The sequence below is a fragment of the Myotis nattereri genome (assembly GCF_964212035.1).
Source record: "Myotis nattereri genome assembly, chromosome: 2".
Taxonomy (NCBI): domain Eukaryota; kingdom Metazoa; phylum Chordata; class Mammalia; order Chiroptera; family Vespertilionidae; genus Myotis; species Myotis nattereri.
In genome coordinates this window covers 95,440,505-95,462,654 of record NC_138076.1, presented here as the reverse complement: position 1 = coordinate 95,462,654, position 22,150 = coordinate 95,440,505, and the positions used below count along the sequence as shown (strand labels likewise).

At 44.5% G+C, this 22,150-nt stretch overlaps 1 protein-coding gene across 2 annotated transcripts in view; it reads right to left on the bottom strand.

Annotated features, from left to right (window-relative positions):
* MIPEP (mitochondrial intermediate peptidase) overlaps positions 1-5,097 on the bottom strand; it is a 239,174-nt gene extending 234,077 nt beyond the window's left edge. The window contains exons 1-2 of one of the 2 annotated variants that reach the window (XM_081083024.1): positions 4,737-5,097; positions 1,936-2,109 (exon numbers count right to left, since the gene is read on the bottom strand). In XM_081083024.1, the coding sequence (XP_080939150.1) occupies positions 1,936-2,109; positions 4,737-4,925 (363 nt within the window). In that variant the 5' untranslated portion in view covers positions 4,926-5,097. The remainder of the gene's footprint in view (positions 1-1,935; positions 2,110-4,736) is intronic. The other variant, XM_081083025.1, reaches the window with a different exon arrangement.
* Between the last annotated feature and the right edge of the window lie 17,053 nt (positions 5,098-22,150).

Below are 22,150 nucleotides of genomic sequence, written 5' to 3'. Positions count from 1 at the left end.
CAGGAGGCCCCAGAGCCAGTGCACCCGGTAGTCAGCTTCAGATTACATCAGATTACAACCCTACCACCTCCATGAATGACACAAAGTCCCAATGAAGCAAGTCCTGCTCCATAGTGTCAGCTCATGCACAGAAGCTCTTCCACTGTAGCTACAGCCGACTGGTCTGGATGTCAATCCCTTCCAACAATCAAGGCTCAACTACAACAGGACAGTGTACATAGCCTACGTAGGGGTACACCTGGAGTGCCCAGCTCAAGTGACTGGGAAGCTGAGCCACTGGGCACTCTACCAAGTCCAGAGGACATAGCAGCTCTACTTAATACATAGAACCAAACACAGGGAAGCAGCCAAAATGCCAAGACAAAGAAACATGTCGCAAATGAAAAAAACAGAAAACTCCAGAAAAAGAATGAAATGAAATGGAAGCAAGCAAATTAACAGATACAGAGTTCAAAACAATGTTTATAAGGAGGCTCAAGGAACTTACTGAGAACTTCAAGGAGCTTTGAGAACTTTAAGGACTTAGTCCTTAGTGAGAACTTCAAGGAACTTAGTGAACACATCAACAACATAAAAAAGGGCCAGTCAGAAATTAAGCATACACAAACTGAAATGAAGAATAATTTACAGGGAATCAACAGTAGAGTAGAGGATGCCGAAAATCAAATCAGCAATTTGGAATATGAGGAAGCAAAAAATACCCAATCAGAACAGCAAAAAGAAAAAAGAATCCAAAAAGATGAAAATAGTATAAGGAACCTCTGGGACAACTTCAAGCATACCAACATTCGCATCATGGGGTGCCGGAAGGAGAAGAGAGAGAACAAGAAATTGAAAATCTATTTGAAAAAATAATGACAAAAAGCTTCCCTTACCTGGTGAAAGAAATAGACATACAAGTCCGGGAAGTACATAGAGTCCCAAACAAGATGAGTCCAAAGAGGCAGACACCACCAAAGATCATTATTAAAATGCAAAAGGTTAAAGATAAACAGAGAATCTTAAAGGCAGCAAGGGAAAAGCAGCAAGGAAGTACCCATAAGATGTCAGCTGATTTCTCAAAAGAAACTTTGCAGGCCAGAGGGAGTGACAAGAAATATTCAAAGTAATAAAAACCAAAGACCTATAACCAAGATTACTCTACCCAGCAAAGCTATCATTAAGAATTAAAGGTCAGATAAAGACAAGAAAATGCTAGAAGAGTTCATCACCACCAAACCAGTATTACATGAAATATTAAAGTCTTCTTTAAGAAGAAGAAAAAAAGAATAAAAATATGAACAATAAAATGGCAATATTTATCTAATCAACAATTGAATCTAAAAATCCAAAATAAACAAACAAGCAGAACAGAAACAGACTCATAGAAAGAGAGAGCATTCTGATGGCTGCCAGATGGGAGGGAGATTAGGAGGATGGGTGAAGAAGGTGAAGGGATTAAGGAGTACAAATAAAAATTAGTTATAGTGTAGTCATGGGGATATAAAGCATAGTATAGAGAATATAGTCAATAATATTCTAATAACTATGTATGGTGTCAGATAGGTATGAGATTTTTCAGGATGATCACTAAGCTAATCACTGGGGTATACACCTGAAATTAATATAATATCTATGTCAACTGTAATTGAAAAAATTTTTAAATGATTTAAAAAAAAAATCTTGGTCATACAAAAAAACCTTTGACATATGAGTGATCATTCTTTTACTACATATGACATGTATATTTTATTAAATATACATATTAAATTACAAGTTCTAAATATCACAATTTCCTACACATTTTTCCCATTCTTAATGACATACTTCACTATAACAAATTACATAGAACAGCTCTCAAATAGTTCAGACATTTTTAACCTTGCAGTCTAATATTAAACCTAATAAACTTTAAATTTTAGAGAGGGGGTTACAAGTCTTAACACCAAATCTTACCAAGTCAGCCACCCTGCACAAGGCATCAGAGAGCTCGTCAAAGATGAGCACAGTCTGTGGTCCAGGTGGAGTGGAACACGCACGCGCCACCAGCAAATCTGTCTTTCTCAAGGCGTTTTCTTGCACGATACGAAATCCTTCTGGGGCACTGAGCTCGGGAACTCCAAAAAGACCCTGAAATTCAATGAGTATTTCCAATTTATTACCAAAAATATTATTTTTTGGTATGTATAAATACTAGTTGTCATAAAGAAAATCTTGGGTTTTGATGGTCTATTATATAATTATAATATCTGTGATCACAGAACACTTTCACATTCTATCATGGTTTAAGAGTGTAATTTTTCTTTATTTTTAAATTATTTATAAAAATCAAGCTATGTCACTACTACAGAATCTAACTAATAAAGTAGTTACAAAGGTCAAATGAGATAATACCTGTTAAAAAACGAAACATTTTAAGCGTACCTGGCATACAGATAAGAAATGATAGATGTTAGCTATAGTCATTACTAGCTGTGTGATTTGGCCAGCTTCTTTCTCCTCCTAGGCCTAAGTTTTCTCTTTAAGCACAATGGGGATGACAATACATATCTCACAGCATGCATACAGGTACTAGAAAATATATGTAAGTCCTTTAAACACTGTTTGGCATCTAGTGAGGTCCAGTACAAAACACAAATTATTCTACAATTATAAACTAGGGACAATGAGTTGATTAACCAACCACACAGATATTTCAGAAAGACTTAATAATCATGTTAAACCAAGTCATAGGCTGAAACATGCAGCAAATTTTACAGTTTCCAAAAGTATTTAATTATCTTATAAAGACAAAAATCACTAATCTAATGGGAACAATCTTATTTTTGGACCAGTTCAACCACACTTATTTTAGCACTCCGGCGGGGAGGGGGAGAGGGAGAGAAAGCACACATCTACTTTATCTACTTCATGCCAAACAGTGAACTATGTATTTTATACAAGCCTCTCACTTAAATACCACAATTTTAGAGCAGGAACTACCACTCACTGTTTACAGATAAGGAGACAGACTTAAGAGTGAAGAAAAATATTGAGGTCACTAATTAATTTTGGGAAAATGAGAACTTGAATGGGTTCCCTACACCTCTAAAGCCCACACTTTCTCCATACTTCTGTATAGCAATTCATCTGTTTGAAAGTTTTCTCTCCTTCGAAGTTGAGCTCTAGAGGCAGAACCCTGCCCTTCATCATTTTAACCAGCTGACCAACATAGTGCCTAAAACATAGGGAACTGGAATGAATCCAATTAATGGAGCACATGCTAAACTTTGTAAATTAACTTTGTAGATGCTTAACATGATGATTTTGGGAAATACCAGGAGGTAAAACTTTCAGGCCTGGTAAGGCCTACTGTTTCTGTAAGAAAGCAGGTTAAGTTGTTAACCTCTCTTCAAACAATACTAAGAACTTGAAGAAAATAAAAATAGTTGGAGGCAGAGTAGAATCAGAACCATATATAAACTTTATCTTTATATTGATTTCATCTGAGTCAAGCACAGGCTAGTTCTACTTCTGTGTACACCTCTTCATACTTCCCTTGGGAATTCTAAATCTCAGACTATAAGTTATGGTAATACAAAAAAACTAAACAAACCTTTTTTTTCAGTCAAAAACTAATTCATAAATTTGAAAATCTGGTTTCAGTACTTAAAATCATGACGTACAAAAGAAAACAAAACTAAAATTTCATCCACTTCAAATCAACCTTACGCTTCACTTCTTTCTGTTCAGAACTTATAGGTAGTTCTCCACACACCAATTGTTAATATCAACATTTTTATTTACTTATATGGAAGTTAGTGTGGCAAATTTCATGCAAAAATTTGAAAATGGACAAAGCTAATTAAGGAGATAAAATAAATTAAAAACATCATTAAATTTACTGCAACAATATTCTAGACTCCACTTTGTATAAAACTTAATGGCATAATAAAGAAATAATAAAGGTAAAAGTAAAACCTAAAACAGATATAATCCACAAAAGTAAAGTAGAACAGGCATCGGGTAAGTCCCTTTCAACCCTGCTTTCCATTCACCTTTAATTCAGCCATTCAACAAATATTATTGACTACTGAAGCCAGACACCATGCTGGGCAGCAGGGATATAGAAATTAATAGAAACCAAAGAATTCATCAGTAATTTCCTGAAGGAAGAAATCAATGTGAACAACTCCACAGCACCATATGAAGTTAACTTCTTTTCAACAAGTTTTTATTGTTTGTTTTTTTTACCAAAAACACACACACACAAAACAAGAGAGCCCAAAGCTTTGAAAAAAGTTAATGGAATTTCAGGCATCAATGCAATTACTAATGACAGAACTAAAGGCATGTGTGTCCTTGCAAAAGGAATACTTGTCACCGAATGTGAACTCACAGGGCCAGGCCTCGTGGGCACACGTGTAGGGTTGGAGCAAAAGTGAATTTAGTAGGAGCTGGGCTCAGTGTGAGGAGAGGATGGCACCAGAGGGGCGGAATTCACTTCCAAGATGAACTATTTTAACTTTTTGTGGAGCAAGGGGTTCACACAGAGATAGGTCCTAGGACCCAAATTTTGGTGAGGGGATCACTAAAAACCGCCCCGCCCCCTTTAACCCAGCCCCTCAAACAGCAAGCGCGCAAACACTTCCTGTATAACGTGGGTTCTCTGCCCATGTCCTCCCGGACCCCGCAAGATTTGTCCCCATCCACTCCCCGCGGAGAAGAGGGCCAGTTTATCCCAGCAAACAAGGAGAGCCCTGGCCCGCGCCGCTCACCCGGCGCTCTCCAAACAGGTCCAGGCGCAAGCCCTGGGGCTTGACATTGAACGCGGCACCCACTGGAGACCAGCCGGTGCTGACCCGTCGGGCCCGGAGCCCGGCTCCGAAGCCTCCCAGGCGCGAGCGCCCTGGCAGCAGAGCCGATGCCCGGGCTGTAAGGCCGCCCAGCCTTCTGGTGCACAGCATTGTGTCCCGGGGCGGCCCCTTCCCGCGCCGCGTGGCCCCCGCGGGGCTCTATGGCTGCTCTGGGAGCTGTTGCACAGCGTTTCCTAGGCAGCGGCCCTACGCCAGTCACGTGAGACCCTCACTTTCCAGAACCAAAGGTTGGCTCTCAGGATGTGGTCACGTCTGCGTCGTCAAGGCAAGAGCGTCGCCTCGCCGCCTTCTCGGCAGCTGCTGCGGTCTTGCGCCCCCGTGTGCCTGGAGTCAGGAACGGCCAAGGTTTACGCTTCCACCAAGTAGCCTGCACAAGAAGGCCAAGTCACATTACAGGATGAATTTTTCCAGGAGAGGCAGTGAACACCCAGAGGAGGAAGCCTGGGCGTTTGAGGGTCTTCCCCGACGTGACACGAGATGATTCAAACTCCTCTAGAAAAGATAGTCGAAATTAAATATATGGTGTGACTTCACATCAGAGCTATGGTTGTGTGGAACCAAGTAAATTAACTAAAAGTGAAATTTCATCTACTTTGAATTGGAAAATTATTAGAATAACCTACACTATAAATCTGAAGGCAGAAGGGTTTGCCAAACTTTAATCAACAAGATAAAAATGAAAAGATTTGGGGGCAGGGGAGGCATTAGGAAATTGTGATTTGGGACTTAGTACAGAGCATGTGGAACGGCACTGCTAGGACAAGAATGGGGGAATCTGACAGCCTCAGCCTTCTTGAAGTGTATGGAAGTCACCAACAGTTGGAGTCATGCTCAAGTTCTTGTCCAGGATCCGAGGCTTTACCTTGCCAAACTTGAACATCTCATCTGCAGAAAGGCAATTGTACTGGGCACCTCATGTACTTTAGAGGAGTGCACAGACATTGTGTGAGAGGGTTTTGTTCACAGTAATGTGATTTTATTTTGAGACACTTATGTGGGCAGAGAGGGGAGAACCAATAGTTGGGGAAAAGACTGAGGGAAAGTGAGGCTGCCAAAGCAGCTCTTACATTTTGCCTGGCTGTCTCCAAACACCTGCCACTTCTTGATCTCTCAGTAGATGGAGCTACTGAATTACAATCAACATGGGACTGGTCCCTTGAGAATTGACCATTTTGTAGATATGAAGCCAGGCAACTCTGTATGAAAAAGAAGACCACCTAGGAAAGCAAGGAGAAAGAGACTGCTGTACAGCCTCCTACCAGCTTCTCAAATATCACTTCTCCACCCCAGCTTTATGCAGGAACTGGATACCCAATGACTCGGATAAATCAGTGTCTGAATGTAGAGGGTATTGAGGGCTGTGGTCTGTGAACAAATTAAAGCATGATTCATTTGCCTTAGTTTCCAGAGGTGTGACTTGTACAAAGGAACAAGAACCCAAATGAACCTTTTTATTCCATGGCAAACTATACAGGTTTTTAAATGTACTTTGTTTAGAGCTAATGTCTTGCACTTAGGGGAACAACCTTGCCTGCTGGGTTTGAGCAGTCCTAAAAAACAATCTGTAAAGTTCCAGAGAGCCAGAATCAAAGCCCAAGAGTAGTGCATGCTTCCTATGGACAGCTTCTAAATGTTCCCCCTCCCCTCTAACAATTTAGTTTTAAAGGAAGTTTGTTTTCAATGTAGCCTGGTCAGGAAGAAAAGCCAAAGAGATGATGATGATGATGATGATGCAAATGATTATAAATAACAACTATAATTTTGTTAGTACCATCATATGTGTGTGTGTGTGTGTGTATATATATATATATATATATATATATATATATATAGTATATACATATAAGAACTATATGATTTCACTCACATGTGGGATAGAAAACTGAACACAAACAGCAATGTGGTGATTGCCAGAGTGAATGGGGTCATATAGTTCATATATATATATATATATATATATATATATATATGATTCTTTACAAGTTAACTATAAATTTACATTTCATTTTGTAAATGTGGTAAGTTGTGAGTTCCTTTTCTACTGACTTTTTAATAAAAGACTTAAAGTTATTTAGACTCCCCAATTCCTAACTCCATGTTCATTAATATCATGCTATCTTTACCTGATTGGTTATATATATACCAGGACTACATGCTTTATTAGAGGAGAAGCACCTGCCAGGCTGCCTCACAAGGGGAAGACAGCAACACGTGCAGGGGTGGGCACGCCTTTTGAGGGGCGGAATGGGAAGGGGTGGGGGGCTGCGTGTACTCGGCGCACACTGATTGGTGGCTTACTGCATTGTCCATATAGGACAAGGGCTTAGGGTATTTGGCAGGTGTGTATTGGTGGTCCAATGTATAGTCCATATAAGGTACCTGGTTAGTCACTCAGGTATTTCTGGGCTGCAGGTTACGTCATACCCCGCCCACCAGTTGGGAGAAGGGAGGATCTATCATTCCAGGCTTTTGGTAATATTAAAAAGAATTGAGAGTCCGGGCAAGGTCAGGGGGCGAAGGTCTGTCTTCCGTAGCTACTTCCTGCTGAGAGGGGACATCGTCAGGGGCATCTACCTGGGGTCTCAAAGATTCCGGTGACATAGGTCTCTCTAGGTTCTGAATTCAAGGCCAGATAGATTTCTTCCACCTTCTGGTTGGCGAACGCCTGCATTCTGTTCTGCAAGAAACTAGTGAAACAGCGCATGAGACAGGGGCCAAAGAGCAAGATTAAAAGAATAAACACCAGTGGGCCTAATAGTGGGAGGAGCTATGGAGTAAGTGAGCCAAAGATGGCATATCCCCCTTCTAGCTGGTTAAGTCGTCTTTGGTCAATCCTGTCCCGGAGGGGTTTAATGTGGTCTTTGACAATTCCTGATTCATTTACAAAGTAGCAGCATTCTCCCCGAAGAGAAACACAGGTACCTCCTTTTTCAGGTGTCAAGAGATCTAAAGCACGCCGGTTCTGTAGAGCTACTGCTGCTAAGGAGTCTACCTGCCTTTGAAGAGATTCAAGAGAATTGCTAATGATGGAGATAGCCTCTGAAAATTCATCAGACAATTTGTGGTAGAAATAAACAGAGGAGGAAATGCCTCCTGTGCCTGTCCCTACTGCAGTGAGGACTCCCATACCCACTAAGATGGGAACAAGGGCCCCCCTTTGTGGCGAGACCTGAGAAGACCAAGAGAGGATTCGCGTTCTCCCTCTGTTCTGATAGAAAGATTGGGGGTTAGGAAGACATAAAGGCAGAGCGAGTGTGACAGGTCCTGGGGGACACAGGTGTAGGCTGTAGTCCCACAAAGGAAAAAAAATACCCAGTGGAGGGCAGGCTAAGGGAGGGGGTAAATTTATAGATTGTGCACAGTAGTAAGGTGCAGGAGTAGTTGAGGTAGTGGTTTGAGAGGTATTTGTTAAACAGGTAGTGTTTTCCATATTAAAGAGAGAGATGTTGTATAGGGTGCGTTGAAGTCTGGTATAGGTAAGAGTTAAGTTAGTGGTCCAATAGGTTGGGATTGGAGTGGCTATGATGAGGGTTCGAGCCAGTGACAGACAAATCCAGCAGGACATAGAGGAGGGATTGATGTTAGAGAGTAGATGGAAAGTTGTGTTGATGAGGGTGGGCAAAGGAGTAGGTCCAAGGTTTGCAGAGCGAGAGAGAATGTCCTTTAGTGAGGGAGGGATACGTCAGGATTAATAAAGACAATTATAGTAGAATTGATGACTCCCTCAACATCCCAAGTCCGTTTCATCTGAAAATATTAAAAACCTGAGCTTCTTCCAGAGTAAAAATTGGAGGGTCCCTTGCCAGGTAAGATTCTGTGAGGAATGATGGGTCATCAGATCCTGGATGGTGTCGCCAAGTCTTCGGGGATGGTGGGAGGCACTCGGTGAGCCGGTGGAAGGGAAGCGACTAGATCCCCACGTGTCCTGGTGCGGCAGGGTTCGAGAGGTGTCCGGAGCGGGCCAATCAACTCAGAACCGTACCACCGAGCAGAGCCAGAGCAGGAGTCTGAAGCTCGGGCCTAGGTTCGAGGATCGTCCACGCTCCTGTTCACCTCTCCCGGGTCTTCGGCACCAAAATGAAAGATCAGACCCTGATTGGTTCTTAAGGGACTCATTTTTCCTGGTGGCAGCCATCCCACATTGCAGACCTACCACCTATAGAGCAGGCCCTTACAGAGATGTCAAATGTGTCCTGTTAAAAAGAAAATTCATCCTGAGCAGTTTGGCTCAGTGGATAGAGCGTCGGCCTGCAGACTGAAGGGTCCCAGGTTCGATTCTGGTCAAGGGCATGTACCTTGGTTGCAGACACATCTCCAGTAGGGGGTGTTCTGGAGGCAACTGATCAATGTTTCTCTCTCATCGATGTTTCTCTCTATCTCTCTCCCTTCCTCTCTGTAAAAAAATTAACAAAATATATTTAAAAAAAAGAAATTTCATAAATGTGTTTCACAAACATGCTTTTTGCATCATCTTTTTTTCTTAAAAGGGTTTAATATCTGAGAGCTTTTCTTTTCTTTTTGTAAAATATTTATTTATTAAATGATTGGGGTTACATTAGTCAACAAGAACATATAGGTTTCAAGTGTGAGTTTCTATGTTACAAGGTCTGTATATTGCACCATGTGCCCACCACCCACAGTCAAATCTTCTCCTGTCACCTTATATTAGGACCCCATTCACTCTGGCAATCACCACATTGCTGTTTGTGTTCAGTTTTCTATCCCACATGTGAGTGAAATCATATAGTTCTTAGCTTTTTTTAAAATATATTTTATTGATTTTTTACAGAGAGGAAGAGAGAGGGATAGAGAGTCAGAAACATTGATGAGAGAAAAACATCGATCAGCTGCTTCCTGCACACACCCCACTGGGGATATGCCCACAACCAAGGTAAATGCCCTTGACCGGAATTGAACCCAGGACCCCTCAGTCCACAGGCCAACACTCTATCCACTGAGCCAAACCGGTTAGGGCAGTTCTTAGCTTTTTCTGGCTGACTTATTTCATGTTATCAATGTCCATCCATGTTGTTGCAAGTGGCACTATTTCATCCTTTATTATGGCTGAGTAGTATTCCATTGTGTGAATGTACCATATCTTCTTTATCCAGTCCTCTATTGCTTGTTTCTATGTCTTGGCTACATGAATAATGCTGCAATGAACATAGGGGTGCATATATATTTTCAAATACATGACTTTGAGTTTTTGGTATTGCTGGGTTATATAGTAGCTCTATTCTCTATTTTTTGAGGAATCACCAGACTGCTTTCCATAATGGTTGTACCATCTACATCTTTACCAGCAGTGAATGAGCATTCCCTTTTTCCCACAACCTCTCCACCAATTGTATTGCCTGTCTTGTTGATAATGGCCGCTCTGACAGGTGTGAGGTGTTATTTCATTGTAGTTTTTATTTAAATTTCCCTAATTGCCAGTTAGGTTGAACATCTTTTCGTATATCTATTGGCTGTTTGTATGTCTTCTTGGGAAAGTTGTATTTTTAGGACATCAGCCCACTTTTTGATTGGGTTGTTTGTTTGGTGAGTTGTATGAGTTCTTTTTTTAAAAAAATATACTTTATTGAATTTTTACAGAGAAGAAGGGAGAGGGATAGACAGTAAGAAACATCAATGAGAGAGATCGATCAGCTGCCTCCTGCACGCCCCCCAGTAGGGATGTGCCCGCAACCAAGGTACATGCCCTTGACCGGAATCCAACCTGGGACCCTTCAGTCCGCAGGCCGATGCTCTATCCACTGAACCAAACCGGTTCGGCTATGAGTTCTTCATATATCTTGGAAATTAAACTTTTGTCAGAGCTACTGTTTGCAAATATCATATCCCATTTGGTTGGCTTCCTCTTTGTTTTGTTGTCAGTTTCTTTTGCTGTGCAGAAACTTTTTAGTTTGATACTAGAGGCCCCATGCTCGAAATTCGTGCAAGAGTAGGCAGTCCTTCCCCTGGCTGCCGGCACCAACTTCCCTCTGGCACCCGGGACTCGGGCTTCCCTCCCACCCCCAGCTTCATCCGGAAGGTCATCTGGAAGGATGTCCAGTCTAATTAGCATATTACACTTTTATTATTATAGATAGTCCCATTCATTTATTTTTGCCTTTACTTCCCTTGCCTTTGGAGTCAAGCTCATAAAATGTTCTCTACAACCAAGGTCCATACGTTTGGTACCTATATTTTCTATTTGTAACTTATTGTTTTGGTCCTATATTTAGGTCTTTGATCCATTTTGAATTAATTTTTGTGCAAGGGTACAAACTGTAATCCAGTTTCATTATTTTACATCTGACTTTCCAGTTTTCCCAGCACCCTTTATTGAAGAGACTATCTTTAAGCCATTGTGTGTTTTTGGCATCTTTTGAAAATTATCTGTCATATATATATATATATATATATATATATATATATATATATATATGTAGTTTTATAGCTGGACTCTCTATTCTGTTCCATTGATCTGTGTGTCTGTTTCTCTGCCAATACCATGCTGTTTTCATTATTGTAGCTCTGTAGTATAATTTGAAGTCAGGTAATGTGATACCTTCAGCTTCATTCTTTTTTTTTTTGGAATTGCTTTAGCTATTCAGGGTCTTTTGTGGTTCCATACAAATCTGGTGATTTCTCATTCTATTTCTTTAATAAATGACATTGGGATTTTGATGGCAATTGCATTAAATCTGTATATTGCTTTGGGTAATATGGCCATTTTAACTATGTTGATTCCTACAATCCATGAACACAGGATATTTTCCCATTTTGTTGTGTCTTTCTCAATATCTTTTAATAATGCTTTGTAATTTTCAGTATATAGGTCTTTCATGTTTGTTGTTTATTCCTAGGTATTTTATTCTTTTGGTTATAATTGCAAAAGTAATTTTCTTTCATTTCTTTTCTGAAGTTTTGTTGTTAGTATACAGGAAAAACAATGATTTTTGCACATTAATTTTGTATCCTGCCACTGGACTGTGTTGGTTTATTGTTTCTAATGGGTTTGTGTGTTTTTTTATGGCGTCTTTACAGTTTTCTATATACAGAATCATGTCATCTGCAAAGAGTGACAGTTTTACTTCTTCCTTCCCTAATTGGATGACTTTTATTTCTTTCTTTTGCTGTATTGCTCTGGCTAGAACTTCCTGCAGGTGGGCCATTTGTTCCTCTTAGGGCCTGCAATTGGCCTGGGAGGCTCGGGCAAGCCTCCCTTTCTTCTCTTGGCCTGTGATCAGCCAGGGAGGCTGCTGACGGCCCGCCTTTTCTTCTCTGGGCCTACCATCGGCCACGGAGGCTGCAGGCAGGCTCGCCCTCTCCTCTCCCAGCCTGCGCTCGGCTGCGGTGGCTCAGGCCAGGCCCCGTGTCCCTGTCCGTGTCTGCTGCGGCCCCCCTGTCTCTGTCTCCATCTCCACTCAGTGCCTCACCTGCACACACAACCTCCTGTCTGGTTGTGACCCGTTACGACATCCCGGCCTACTTTGCATAATATATTAGCAATAGTTAGCATCTCTACACATCACATAGTTATCATTTCTTTTTTTGGTTGGTGTAATGAAGATTTAGTCTCTCAGCAAGTTTGAATATTACAATATGGTTGTCTATATTCACTATACTTTGAAGTAGCTCTCTGGGGCCTTTGTACTACTGGATGTAAGTTTGTACCCTGAACAATATCTCTATTATTGCCCCATTCCCTCAGTCCCTGGTAACCACCATTTTACCAATAATTATAAATTCAATCCTCTTTCTTCTGTGTTCAGCTACCAGAGACAGCAACAAAGTCATGGAGAAGTACATGCAGCAGGGAGTCTGTCCTGGGAAGCATTTACTAAATGTGGCCAATGCAGGAAAGATGCTGGGCACAGTCACATAGGCCTCAAAGACCCTTGAAATGGGACACTATGCACACTTGCTAATGAAAGACATTGGGGGTTGCAAGTGTCTATGAGCGCCCCCAGAAGAGGCAGAAACCAATTATTCCTTAGTTTAGACTCCAGTTAAATAAAATCATTTCTGTGTATTTTCTAAGCCTGAGCTCAGTTTTGTGGTTGAGTCTCAGAGGGAAGGTAACTAAAGATGTTAAATGATTGAGTAGTATGGACCTTCATAACAGTTGAATAAGGCATGGACCATCACTTAGAAAGAAAGAACTCTAATAAATCTACATTAAGACCTTCAAGCTTCCCTTTTTAGTAAAATTGTGACTTAGGTAAAATTGAAAATATGAAATTACAAAAGATGATCTGGCACTTAGTTTGATTTTTTTCTTTCTCTTCCATTCATTTTGCATTTCAGATAACCAACTAGCATATGATGGCATAAACAGGATGCTGAGTCTTTTGCTTCCTGCCTACATTAGAGGATGTGTGAAATGAAGTACTAACATGAAGGTACTAGAGAAACTTTCAGGGGAAATGTAAGTGGAAACTCAGTGGGCAGAAAGGCACAGTGACCTGTTTATGTTATGGATTCTTCCTCACCTAATATGTAACTAGAGTACATTACATTATATATAAGTTTTAGATTTTATTTTATACTAGAGGCCTGGTGCATGAAATTCATGTACTGGGGGCAGGGGTGGGGTCCCTCAGCCCGGCCTGTGCTCTCTCGCAGTCTGGGAGCCCTCGGGGGATGTCTGATGAGGGGAGTGGGCTAAGCTGGCAGTCAGACATCCTTAGTGCTGCCGTGGAGGCAGAAGAGGCTCCTGTCACTGCGGCTGCACTTGCCAGCCATGAGCCCTTCTCAGGGCTTCTGGCTGAGCGATAATCCCCCTGTGGGAGTGCACCAATCACTAGCGGGCAGCTCCTGCATTGAGCATCTGCCCTCTGGTGTTCAGTGCATGTCATCTCTGGTGGTCAGTGCATGTCATAGTGACTGGTCATTCTGCAGTTTGGTCGATTTGAATATTAGACTTTTATTATATAAAATATTGGAATATAGGATGTGTGTTTTTTGGGGTTTTTTGCAAATAAAATATAGAGAAATGATTCTATGTGGTGGATAAAGTTGAACATAAGTCATTTTGTTGCTAAGAAGGTATCAAAATTGTGGAATTAATGGATTTAGTGTGGTAGTAAACATATTTCAACCATATGATTCATTGGTATAGACTAAAGAAAATTCACTGGAATAGAAGGGGATAGAGAGGGATGGGAAAATTCTTCATCAATCATAGGTACTTGTTCTTTATCTCATGTTCCTTTAAAGAAAATGTGAATATGGCTTCCACTTTCTCCTTCTTAAGAAGTTTAAGCTAAAATCTAGAAGGATAAATGAGAGTTAATAAATGTTTGGAATTCTTTAAAAGAACCAAGCAATGTAAATCTATGGCATTAAAATGAGTATCCTAAGAGTACCTTGTCTTTGGAAATGTCCTCAAAATGCCCTAAAAGTTTTCGAGGGCAAGCAAAATGACATAGGTAGAGGTAGCCATTATGAAAAGACATTTTGCATGGACACAGACTATATTCAGTGAAGGTCTGAGGCGGGGCATGGAGTGGGGTAGAGGGGGGAGACATTTTGAAAAACTTAAGTAGGAAAAATGTTAATGGGGATAATGGAGAAACCAGATTGAGTATATTATTGTGTTAAAGAAATCAGTCAGTTTCAGAATTCCTACTATGTGTCCAGCTTATTGTTAAATGTTGTACATAAAAAGGAAAATTGGACAGATCCTATTTCTTTCAAATGGGTGATAGATAATTATACAAATAATTATCACATTGTGAAATTGGCATTCGGCTGAGGGCTTGCACAAATTCCCCTGACAGCCCTGATGGAAATGGGACAAAGAAGAGGTAGGCGAGGCATTTAAATTCATGCAAAGTTATTGATGGATTTATATGTCAACAAACCAATAGCAACATTGGTTTAGTTGGGGGTAGGGGGTGGGGGAGCTGAAGGGTGACAGCAGTTGCCAGACATGCATCACATTAGAAAGACAAAAAGAAACCAGGAAATTCTCTTCCAAGACATAGTGGGGGAAAATATCCATAACTTCCTTCTGGTACAATGTGCTTGCTAGGAATTTATTTTTCCCCCTCATAATTAAAATCACACACATACTCAAGCCCTTAGAGTTTTGTGAACATATTACATATTCAAGACATTAACTGAGCATGGTATTGTCAAGTGTGTGATTATAAGGAAAGTGTTAAATGGAAGGGGGTGTTTCAGACATGGGAAGGCTGGATAGAAGGTTGAAAAACACCGTTTTCCTACTTGCAAAAACTCTGAACTTTTAAGCTCTCCAAAATACACGTGTGTGTGTGTCTGTGATCGCAGGCAGATCTATTTTGGTAGGATTTAAAAACAATTTTTTAAAATCATGCTCTCTCTGTGTTGTTGCGCTGCAAACACAGAGCACCCCCCTTAGGATCCTGTGGCAAAAGCTGCAGCAGAAGCACTACTGGCAGCACTGTTTACGCTGTTTTCCAAGCCACCCTCTCCCCATTCCCGCACTGGGAGCCACCATCTCCGAGCCTGGGTCACCTCTGGGGACCTGGAACTGGGGGCAGGGGCCCAGTAACCTGATTCCTCTGGAAAACTTTGCTGCCTGTGGTAGTGAAGGCTCTAGTCCTGGTGCATGGGAATGCACCACTAGCCCAGCCGCCTCCCCCTGGCGCTGGGCTGTGGCCCTACCTCTCCGGGTGAGGTATGGGCTCCCTGTGTGCAGCCAGTGGGCCAGGCTGGTAGTGCGGGGCAGGGCTGAGGGTAGGTGCTCGGCTGGGTATATGAATCCAGTGGTGCCAGTTTAACTTCTGACTTGGGGTTATTTGGGGAGTGTACCAACCGCACAGGCTGGTGGAGGTGGTGGAGGTGGTGGTGGTGATGGTGGTGGTGGCCGCAGAGGCTGCCACAGAGTGATTTAAAAAAAAGGTAGCAGTAAGTGATGGGAGCATCATGGCTCTCGGGCAGAGGCTGGAGCTGCAGAGTTTTCGGGGCGGGCAGGAGTGCTGAGAGAAAGGGGAGCATCCGGGACCCAGCAGCTGCTCTGGAGGCACTGGCCTGGTTTTTGTTCAGCTGCCAGGCAGCCCAAGTGAACAACTCCAGTCACAACAGCAATCCACCTTCCCGCAGCCAAAGGAGAGTGGACTGCCTGTCCATCCTATTGTTTAGACACTTGCCAGGAGCTCTGGAGTCAGTGGAGCCACCAAATCCTCGCTCCTGGTCGCCGCTCTCCCTGACGGGGCTGACAGGACTGGACACTCCAGTGGCGGGTCTGATGGGACTGGACACCACCATCTTGTGGCCATGGGCGCTGCCATCTTTGTGTCAGACTGATGGTTATTTTGCATATTACCCTTTTATTAGACAGGATATGATGTTATCCTATCTAATAATAGACAAACATGGTAATTAACCATACCTCCGACATGCTTCCCATTGGCTAATCAGGGTGATATGCAAATTAACTGCCAACCAAGATGGCGGCTGGCAGCCAGGCAGCTGAAGCGAACAGGAGGCTTGCTTGCTCCAATGAAGGAGGAAGCCAAGGTTCCCCGCCTGCAGCTGCTGGGCTCTGAGCTGCACTCTAAGCAACTATGTTGCAATTATAGAAGCTAAACAAACCCCATGCTTTCAGCCAGCCGGCCTGAGCTGGAGTTGCAACAGTGTTTCAATTAAAGAACCCAAACAAATGCAGATACCTGCTTTCAGAAGCCGAGGTCTCAGAGCTGGAGCCGAGCCTCAGAGCTAAAGCAGGCTCTCAGTTCCAGTGACAGCCATAGAAGGTACATAAATCCCAGAATAAAAAAAAAGAAAAAAAGGAGAGGTTGGGAGCTTCAGTCACCTGCCAGCCTGAAAACAGCCCTCAGCCCCTCACCCAGACTGGCCAGGCACCCCAGTGGGGACCCCCACCCTGAAGGGGGTGTGACCAGCTGCAAACAGCCATCATCCCCTCATCCAGGCTGGCCAGGCACCTAAGCAGGACCCCCACCCTGATCCAGGACACCATTTAGGGCAAACCAGCTGGCCCCCACCCGTGCACCAGGCCTCTATCCTATATAGTAAAAGGGTAATATGCCACCCAGCACTGGGATCAGCGGAGCCGCGAGGCCTCCCGGCACTGGGATCAGCGGAGCAGCGAGGCCTCCAAGCACCGGGATCAGTGGAGCAGCGAGGCCTCCCAGCACCGGGATCAGCTGAGCAATGAGGCCTCACTGCCCTGGTGTCAAGCAGAGCCGCGAAGCCTCCCAGCACTGGGATCAGCGGAACCGTGAGGCCTCCTGGCCCCTGGAGCAGTGTGACAGGGGGCAGCGCCCAAACCCCCTGATCGCCCTGCTGCTCTGTGTGTGACAGGGGGCGGGGCCACAACCTCCCTATCCGCCCTGCTCTGTTCGTGACAGGGGAAGGCGCCCCAACCCCCTGATCAGCCCTGCTCTGTGCCTGATGGGGGGAGCTCCCCAACCCCCTGATTGGCCCTGCTCTGTGTGTGACAGGGTGGAGCCACAACCTCCCCATCGACCCTGCCCTGAGTGTGACAGGGGGGAGTGTCCCAACCCCCTGATTGGCCCTGCTCTGTGTGTGACAGGGGTGGTGTCCCAACTCTCCTATCGGCCCTACTCTGTGCATGATAGGGGGGAGCTCCCCAACCCTCTGATCGGCCCTGCTCTGTGTGTGACAGGGTATGGAGCCCCAACCCCCCTAATGGGCCCTGCTCTGTGCGTGACAGGGGGCAGCGCCCCAACCTCCTGATGGGCCCTGCTCTGTGCGTGACGGGGTGGAGCCGCAACCTCCCCATTGACCCTGCCTTGAGTGTGACAGGGGGCAGCGCCCCAACCCCCCAATTGGCCCTACCCTGAGCGTGACTGGGGTTGGCATCGTAACCTCCTAATCCGCCCTGCTCTGTGCATGACAGGGGGCGGCGCCCCAACTCCCCAATTGGCCCTGCTCTGAGCCCGACCAGAGGCTGCACCTGGGGATTGGGCCTGCCCTCTGCCACCCGGAAGCGGGTCTAAGCCAGCAGGTCATTATCTCCCAGGGGTCCCAGACTATGAGAGGGCACAAATGGGGCTGAGGGACACCGCCCCCCCCAGCCAGTGCACAAATTTTTGTGCACCGGGCCTCTAGTCCTATATAATAAAGAGGTAATATGCAAATTGACCCTCACTCCATAAAGCGATCACAAGATGGCAGCCACAGAGCTGGGGGTGGAACCAGTGGCTGCTCCACATGCTTCTGCCAGGGTTCCTGCAGCTCCATGGCTGCGGCCATTTCACGTGGCTTCTGTCAGGGGTTTCTGCAGCCCCAGTGGTGCAGGAGCAGGAGCGGAGGAGGTGGTGCTTCAGCCTGTGGAGCCAGAGGGGAGGAGGCGGTAACCGCCATGGAGCTGGAGCGGAGAAAGTGGGGGAGCGGAAGTGGAGGAGACAGGCCACCGCTGGAGTGGAGGAATCAGGGCCGCCGCAGGAGCTGGAGCAGAAGAGGTGGGGCTGCCTTTGCTCCCAGAGGTGGCGGGTGAGCCACAGTTCAGGAGGTCCAGGAGTGGTGGCGCCAGGCCATCCAGCGCTGCATCCAGTCCCTGAGGCATGCCCACCAGGTCCGTGATGCCAACTGCCTGCAGCTGTCCTGCCAGAAGATGATGTGGGTTGTGCAGCACACCAAGGGCTGCCAGCGCAAGACCAATGGAGGTTGTGGAGTGTGCAAGCAGTTCATGGCCCTTTGCTGCTACCATGCTAAACACTGCCAAGGAAACAGATGCCCCATTCCCTACCTGTAGCTCATGTGCCAGCAAATGCCACCATCAACACCCGCACCATGCCTCAGCCAAGTCTGCCTTCCCCTCCTTCAACACCATTCCAGTCCCCCACACTGCATCCCAGCACACCTTGGACACCACAGCCCCCCCAACTCTGCCCCAGACCTCGCCTGTGAGCATGTTACTAGCCGACTTCTCCAGTGTGGCCAGAACTCAGTCCCCCACCACAGTTTGCACTGGGAAACCCACTAACCAGGTGCCAGCCCCACCGCCCTTCACCCAGGCCCACCTGCAGCAGTGGAGGTGCTTGGAAGATTGTACTTGAGGCGCAGCAGCAGCAGCACTTGTACTGGGTCAGCCCCAACAATGGTATGCCCCTGAGGCACAGTGACCCCTGAGAACCAGATGGCCCTCATGGGCCTGAATGTGACCCAACCAGGTCAGTGGGCATGTTATTCTGCCCCTCCGACCCCCGGCAGTGGCAGCTGGCACCCATTCCCCAGCAACAGCCAATGTGAGGCATGCCCAGATCCATGATGTTTATGCAGACCCAAGATGCAGCCACCTCAGAGCATCTCTCCAGGTGCCCTGCAGGTCCTGCTGTGGACCCTGAAGTCTCCCAGCTCCCCCAGCAGTGGCATGTGCTCAATATCCTCAAGTCAAACCCTCAGCTGATGGCAGCTCTCATCAAATAGCACACGGCCAAGTAAGTGGCTAACCAGCCCAGCCTTCAGCTCTAGCCCAGCCTGCTGAATCTGAATGCCATGCAAGCCAGCGGGTCACGACCTGCTGTCCCTCCACAGCAGCAAGCAATGGGAGGCCTGAACCTCCAGGGCCAGGCCTTGAACATCATGAACCCGGGAGCAACCTCAGCTTGGCGAGTATGAACCACAGTACAGAGATGCCATGGAGCAGCAGCAGCAGCAGCAACATTGCAAGAGGCATGTCCAACTGTCGGTTTAGGCCTGATACCACAGGGATCAGGCCTAAACCGGCAGTTGGACTCCCCCGAGGGGTCCCAGATTGGAGACGGTGCAGGCTGGGCTGAGGGACACCCCTCCAATTCACAAATTTCATGCACCGGGCCTCTAGTATGTAATAAAATTAAAATCAGCTGCCTTATCTCATCAAGACATACCTATGGTTTGAAACCTTTAGAAACTGCCTCCATAAGCTGTAGAAAGGAACTAATTTGCAGATAATTACAAAATCAGTCAGAGAAATTCTCTAAGCATGCTCACAATTTGACTTTTTTTTCTTTCTGTCAGCACTGATGGCAAAAATTTCTTAAGGAAGAAATGCTTTCACCTGACAAATTTCCTTGCATAGATTTGTCACATTGTGTCATCTTAAATTGCCCTGGTGAGTTAAATAATGTGTTGTCACCGAGCAGAATTTTCTATTTCTTTGGGGTTGGATATTTTCCAGATGCTCATTGACTAGAGATACCTGGTATGTTTTTGTCTCATTATTAGAATACGAATGAATTCATCTTGGAGTCTCATCTTATAAGGTACAGCCTCTCAGATAATTATTTTTATTTCTGAGATAGTAGAACAAAGCTAAAATTTTCAGAAACTTTATAGAGCTGAAATATGCTTTAGCCTTTTCATCACAAAGTGTCTGTGATTATAAATAAATCATTTGTTAACCTTAAAAGGGTAATCTTAAATCTGTATGGAAACATCCTCTGGCAACTCATTTGTGTTTGATATTCTCTCAGGATTTTTAAAGTTTCTGATCACAGGATGTGTTTATGAAGCTTCTTTATAAAATACAGCATAGAGCTGAATAATTAAGATTTTAATCTTATGCAACTAGATTGCTCTCCTTCACTTATAAAATTGAATAAATACATACATGGAAGGAAAATGTTATTAACCTTTTCTTTATTTATTAGGCATCCATAGCACACATCAAAATACCTATGTAGAGTTATAGGTTGACTTATTTCATTGCTATGCACTGTGAATTTCCATAATTTTATGGATAGTGGTTTTCATATTTCATAAAATTGAATTGTATTTCATAAAATTGATTATAGTACATACCAATATGTACTATATTATTTTATTTTATTTCAGCATCACACTGATCTTTCTTTAAAAAGTTTTGTAACAACTTTTCTGAAATATAATTCACATATAATTTACCCATTAAAAATGTACAAGTCAATGGTTTTAGTATATTCACAGTTGTGCAACCACTAACACTATATAATTTTAGGGCATTTTCATTGCCCTGAAATGAAATCCTGTACTCATTAGCAGTCACTCCTCATTTTCCTCTAACTTAATCAAGCTCTAGGAAACTGGTACTGAAGGAAATAGGTTCTTTTTGTGTTGCTGGAAAGGAAATTCAGGAACACACATAAGAGGATTTTAAGTGACAGTGGCAATATATGTTAGAGTGAAAGAGATAGTAGACCCTCAGAGAGGCAGAGAACCGGCAGACTGCTTGGACAGAGGCAAAAGGAGAGTCCTCTGCGGTTGCTCGCTTCTCCCTCGCTTGCAAGTCTCATGGGGACCTTCAGAATTTAGGAGTAAAGAAGACAAAACATATATGCCCCATAGAAGGCATGCTCCAAAGGGATACACAGGGCACAGATGCCCTTGAAGAAGCTGCTGCACTCAATGAGGCAGCTTAGCAGCACTCAGCTGGTAGAGTGCACTCACTGCCCCCCTATACCTTGCCCAATGTCTCATCCACAGCCAGGTGGTTCAGCTCTGTCTCACTTCAGAAGTCCAGCTTCTGGGTCTGCAGGCCCACACTTGTGCCCATGGAGCCCAGGAGGGTCAGGGCCCAGAGCTGCAGTGCCATAACCAGTTCAGTCTCTGCTCCAGGCTGGCATTACAGTTTTTAGCTGTACAACCTTGGGCAAGTTACTTAACTTCTCTGTGCCTCATTTCCCCATCTGCACATCTGCTGCCAAGGCTCAATGGTACCCTGTGCCACGCCAACACAGCCAAGGGTGAACCTGAGGAGGGGCGGTGAAGGATTGAAGAAAAGTCAGACAAGAGAATACAGCTGGGGCTCGGTGGATCTCCTGTGCCTGGATGAGGTCACAAAAGACCCAGCCTGCAAGCCGATGCTTTATTTTATAGTCTTATTAAAACAAGGATAGATGAACATGTACACAAATGTTCTTGTTTTGGCAACACTTGCTGCACCTCCCACAGCCCATTAGTTGCTTAGGAAGGAATTAGGGAGAGCTAAAGGTCAGGCTTAATTATGCTAGAAGAGCTCTGCCCTCCAGGCTGGGACTTGTTTGTGGCCCTGCCACAGGTTTAGCCCGAGGCTTGACCCTAGAGCCACTCCCTCCAGTACCCAGACCATGATTGGCACTGCGCTTCTCTCCACACGGCTGCCACAGAGGTGGGACTTTGTTCGACATCTATGTATTTTCTTGGCTTTTGGGGAAAAGCAGGCTTTCTTTCCTGTATTTTCTCAGGCCTGTGCTGGTGCCCTCCCACTATCCAATCCATTTCCTGGATCTTTTGGGGTTTTGGCCCTTATCCTATCTGACCCTTTCCCCAGATTTTCCAAGGCTAGTCCCTTCCCAGGCTTGGCTCCTACTGTGCATGCCTCATAGTTCTGCTTTGTCATTTGGCTTCTATTT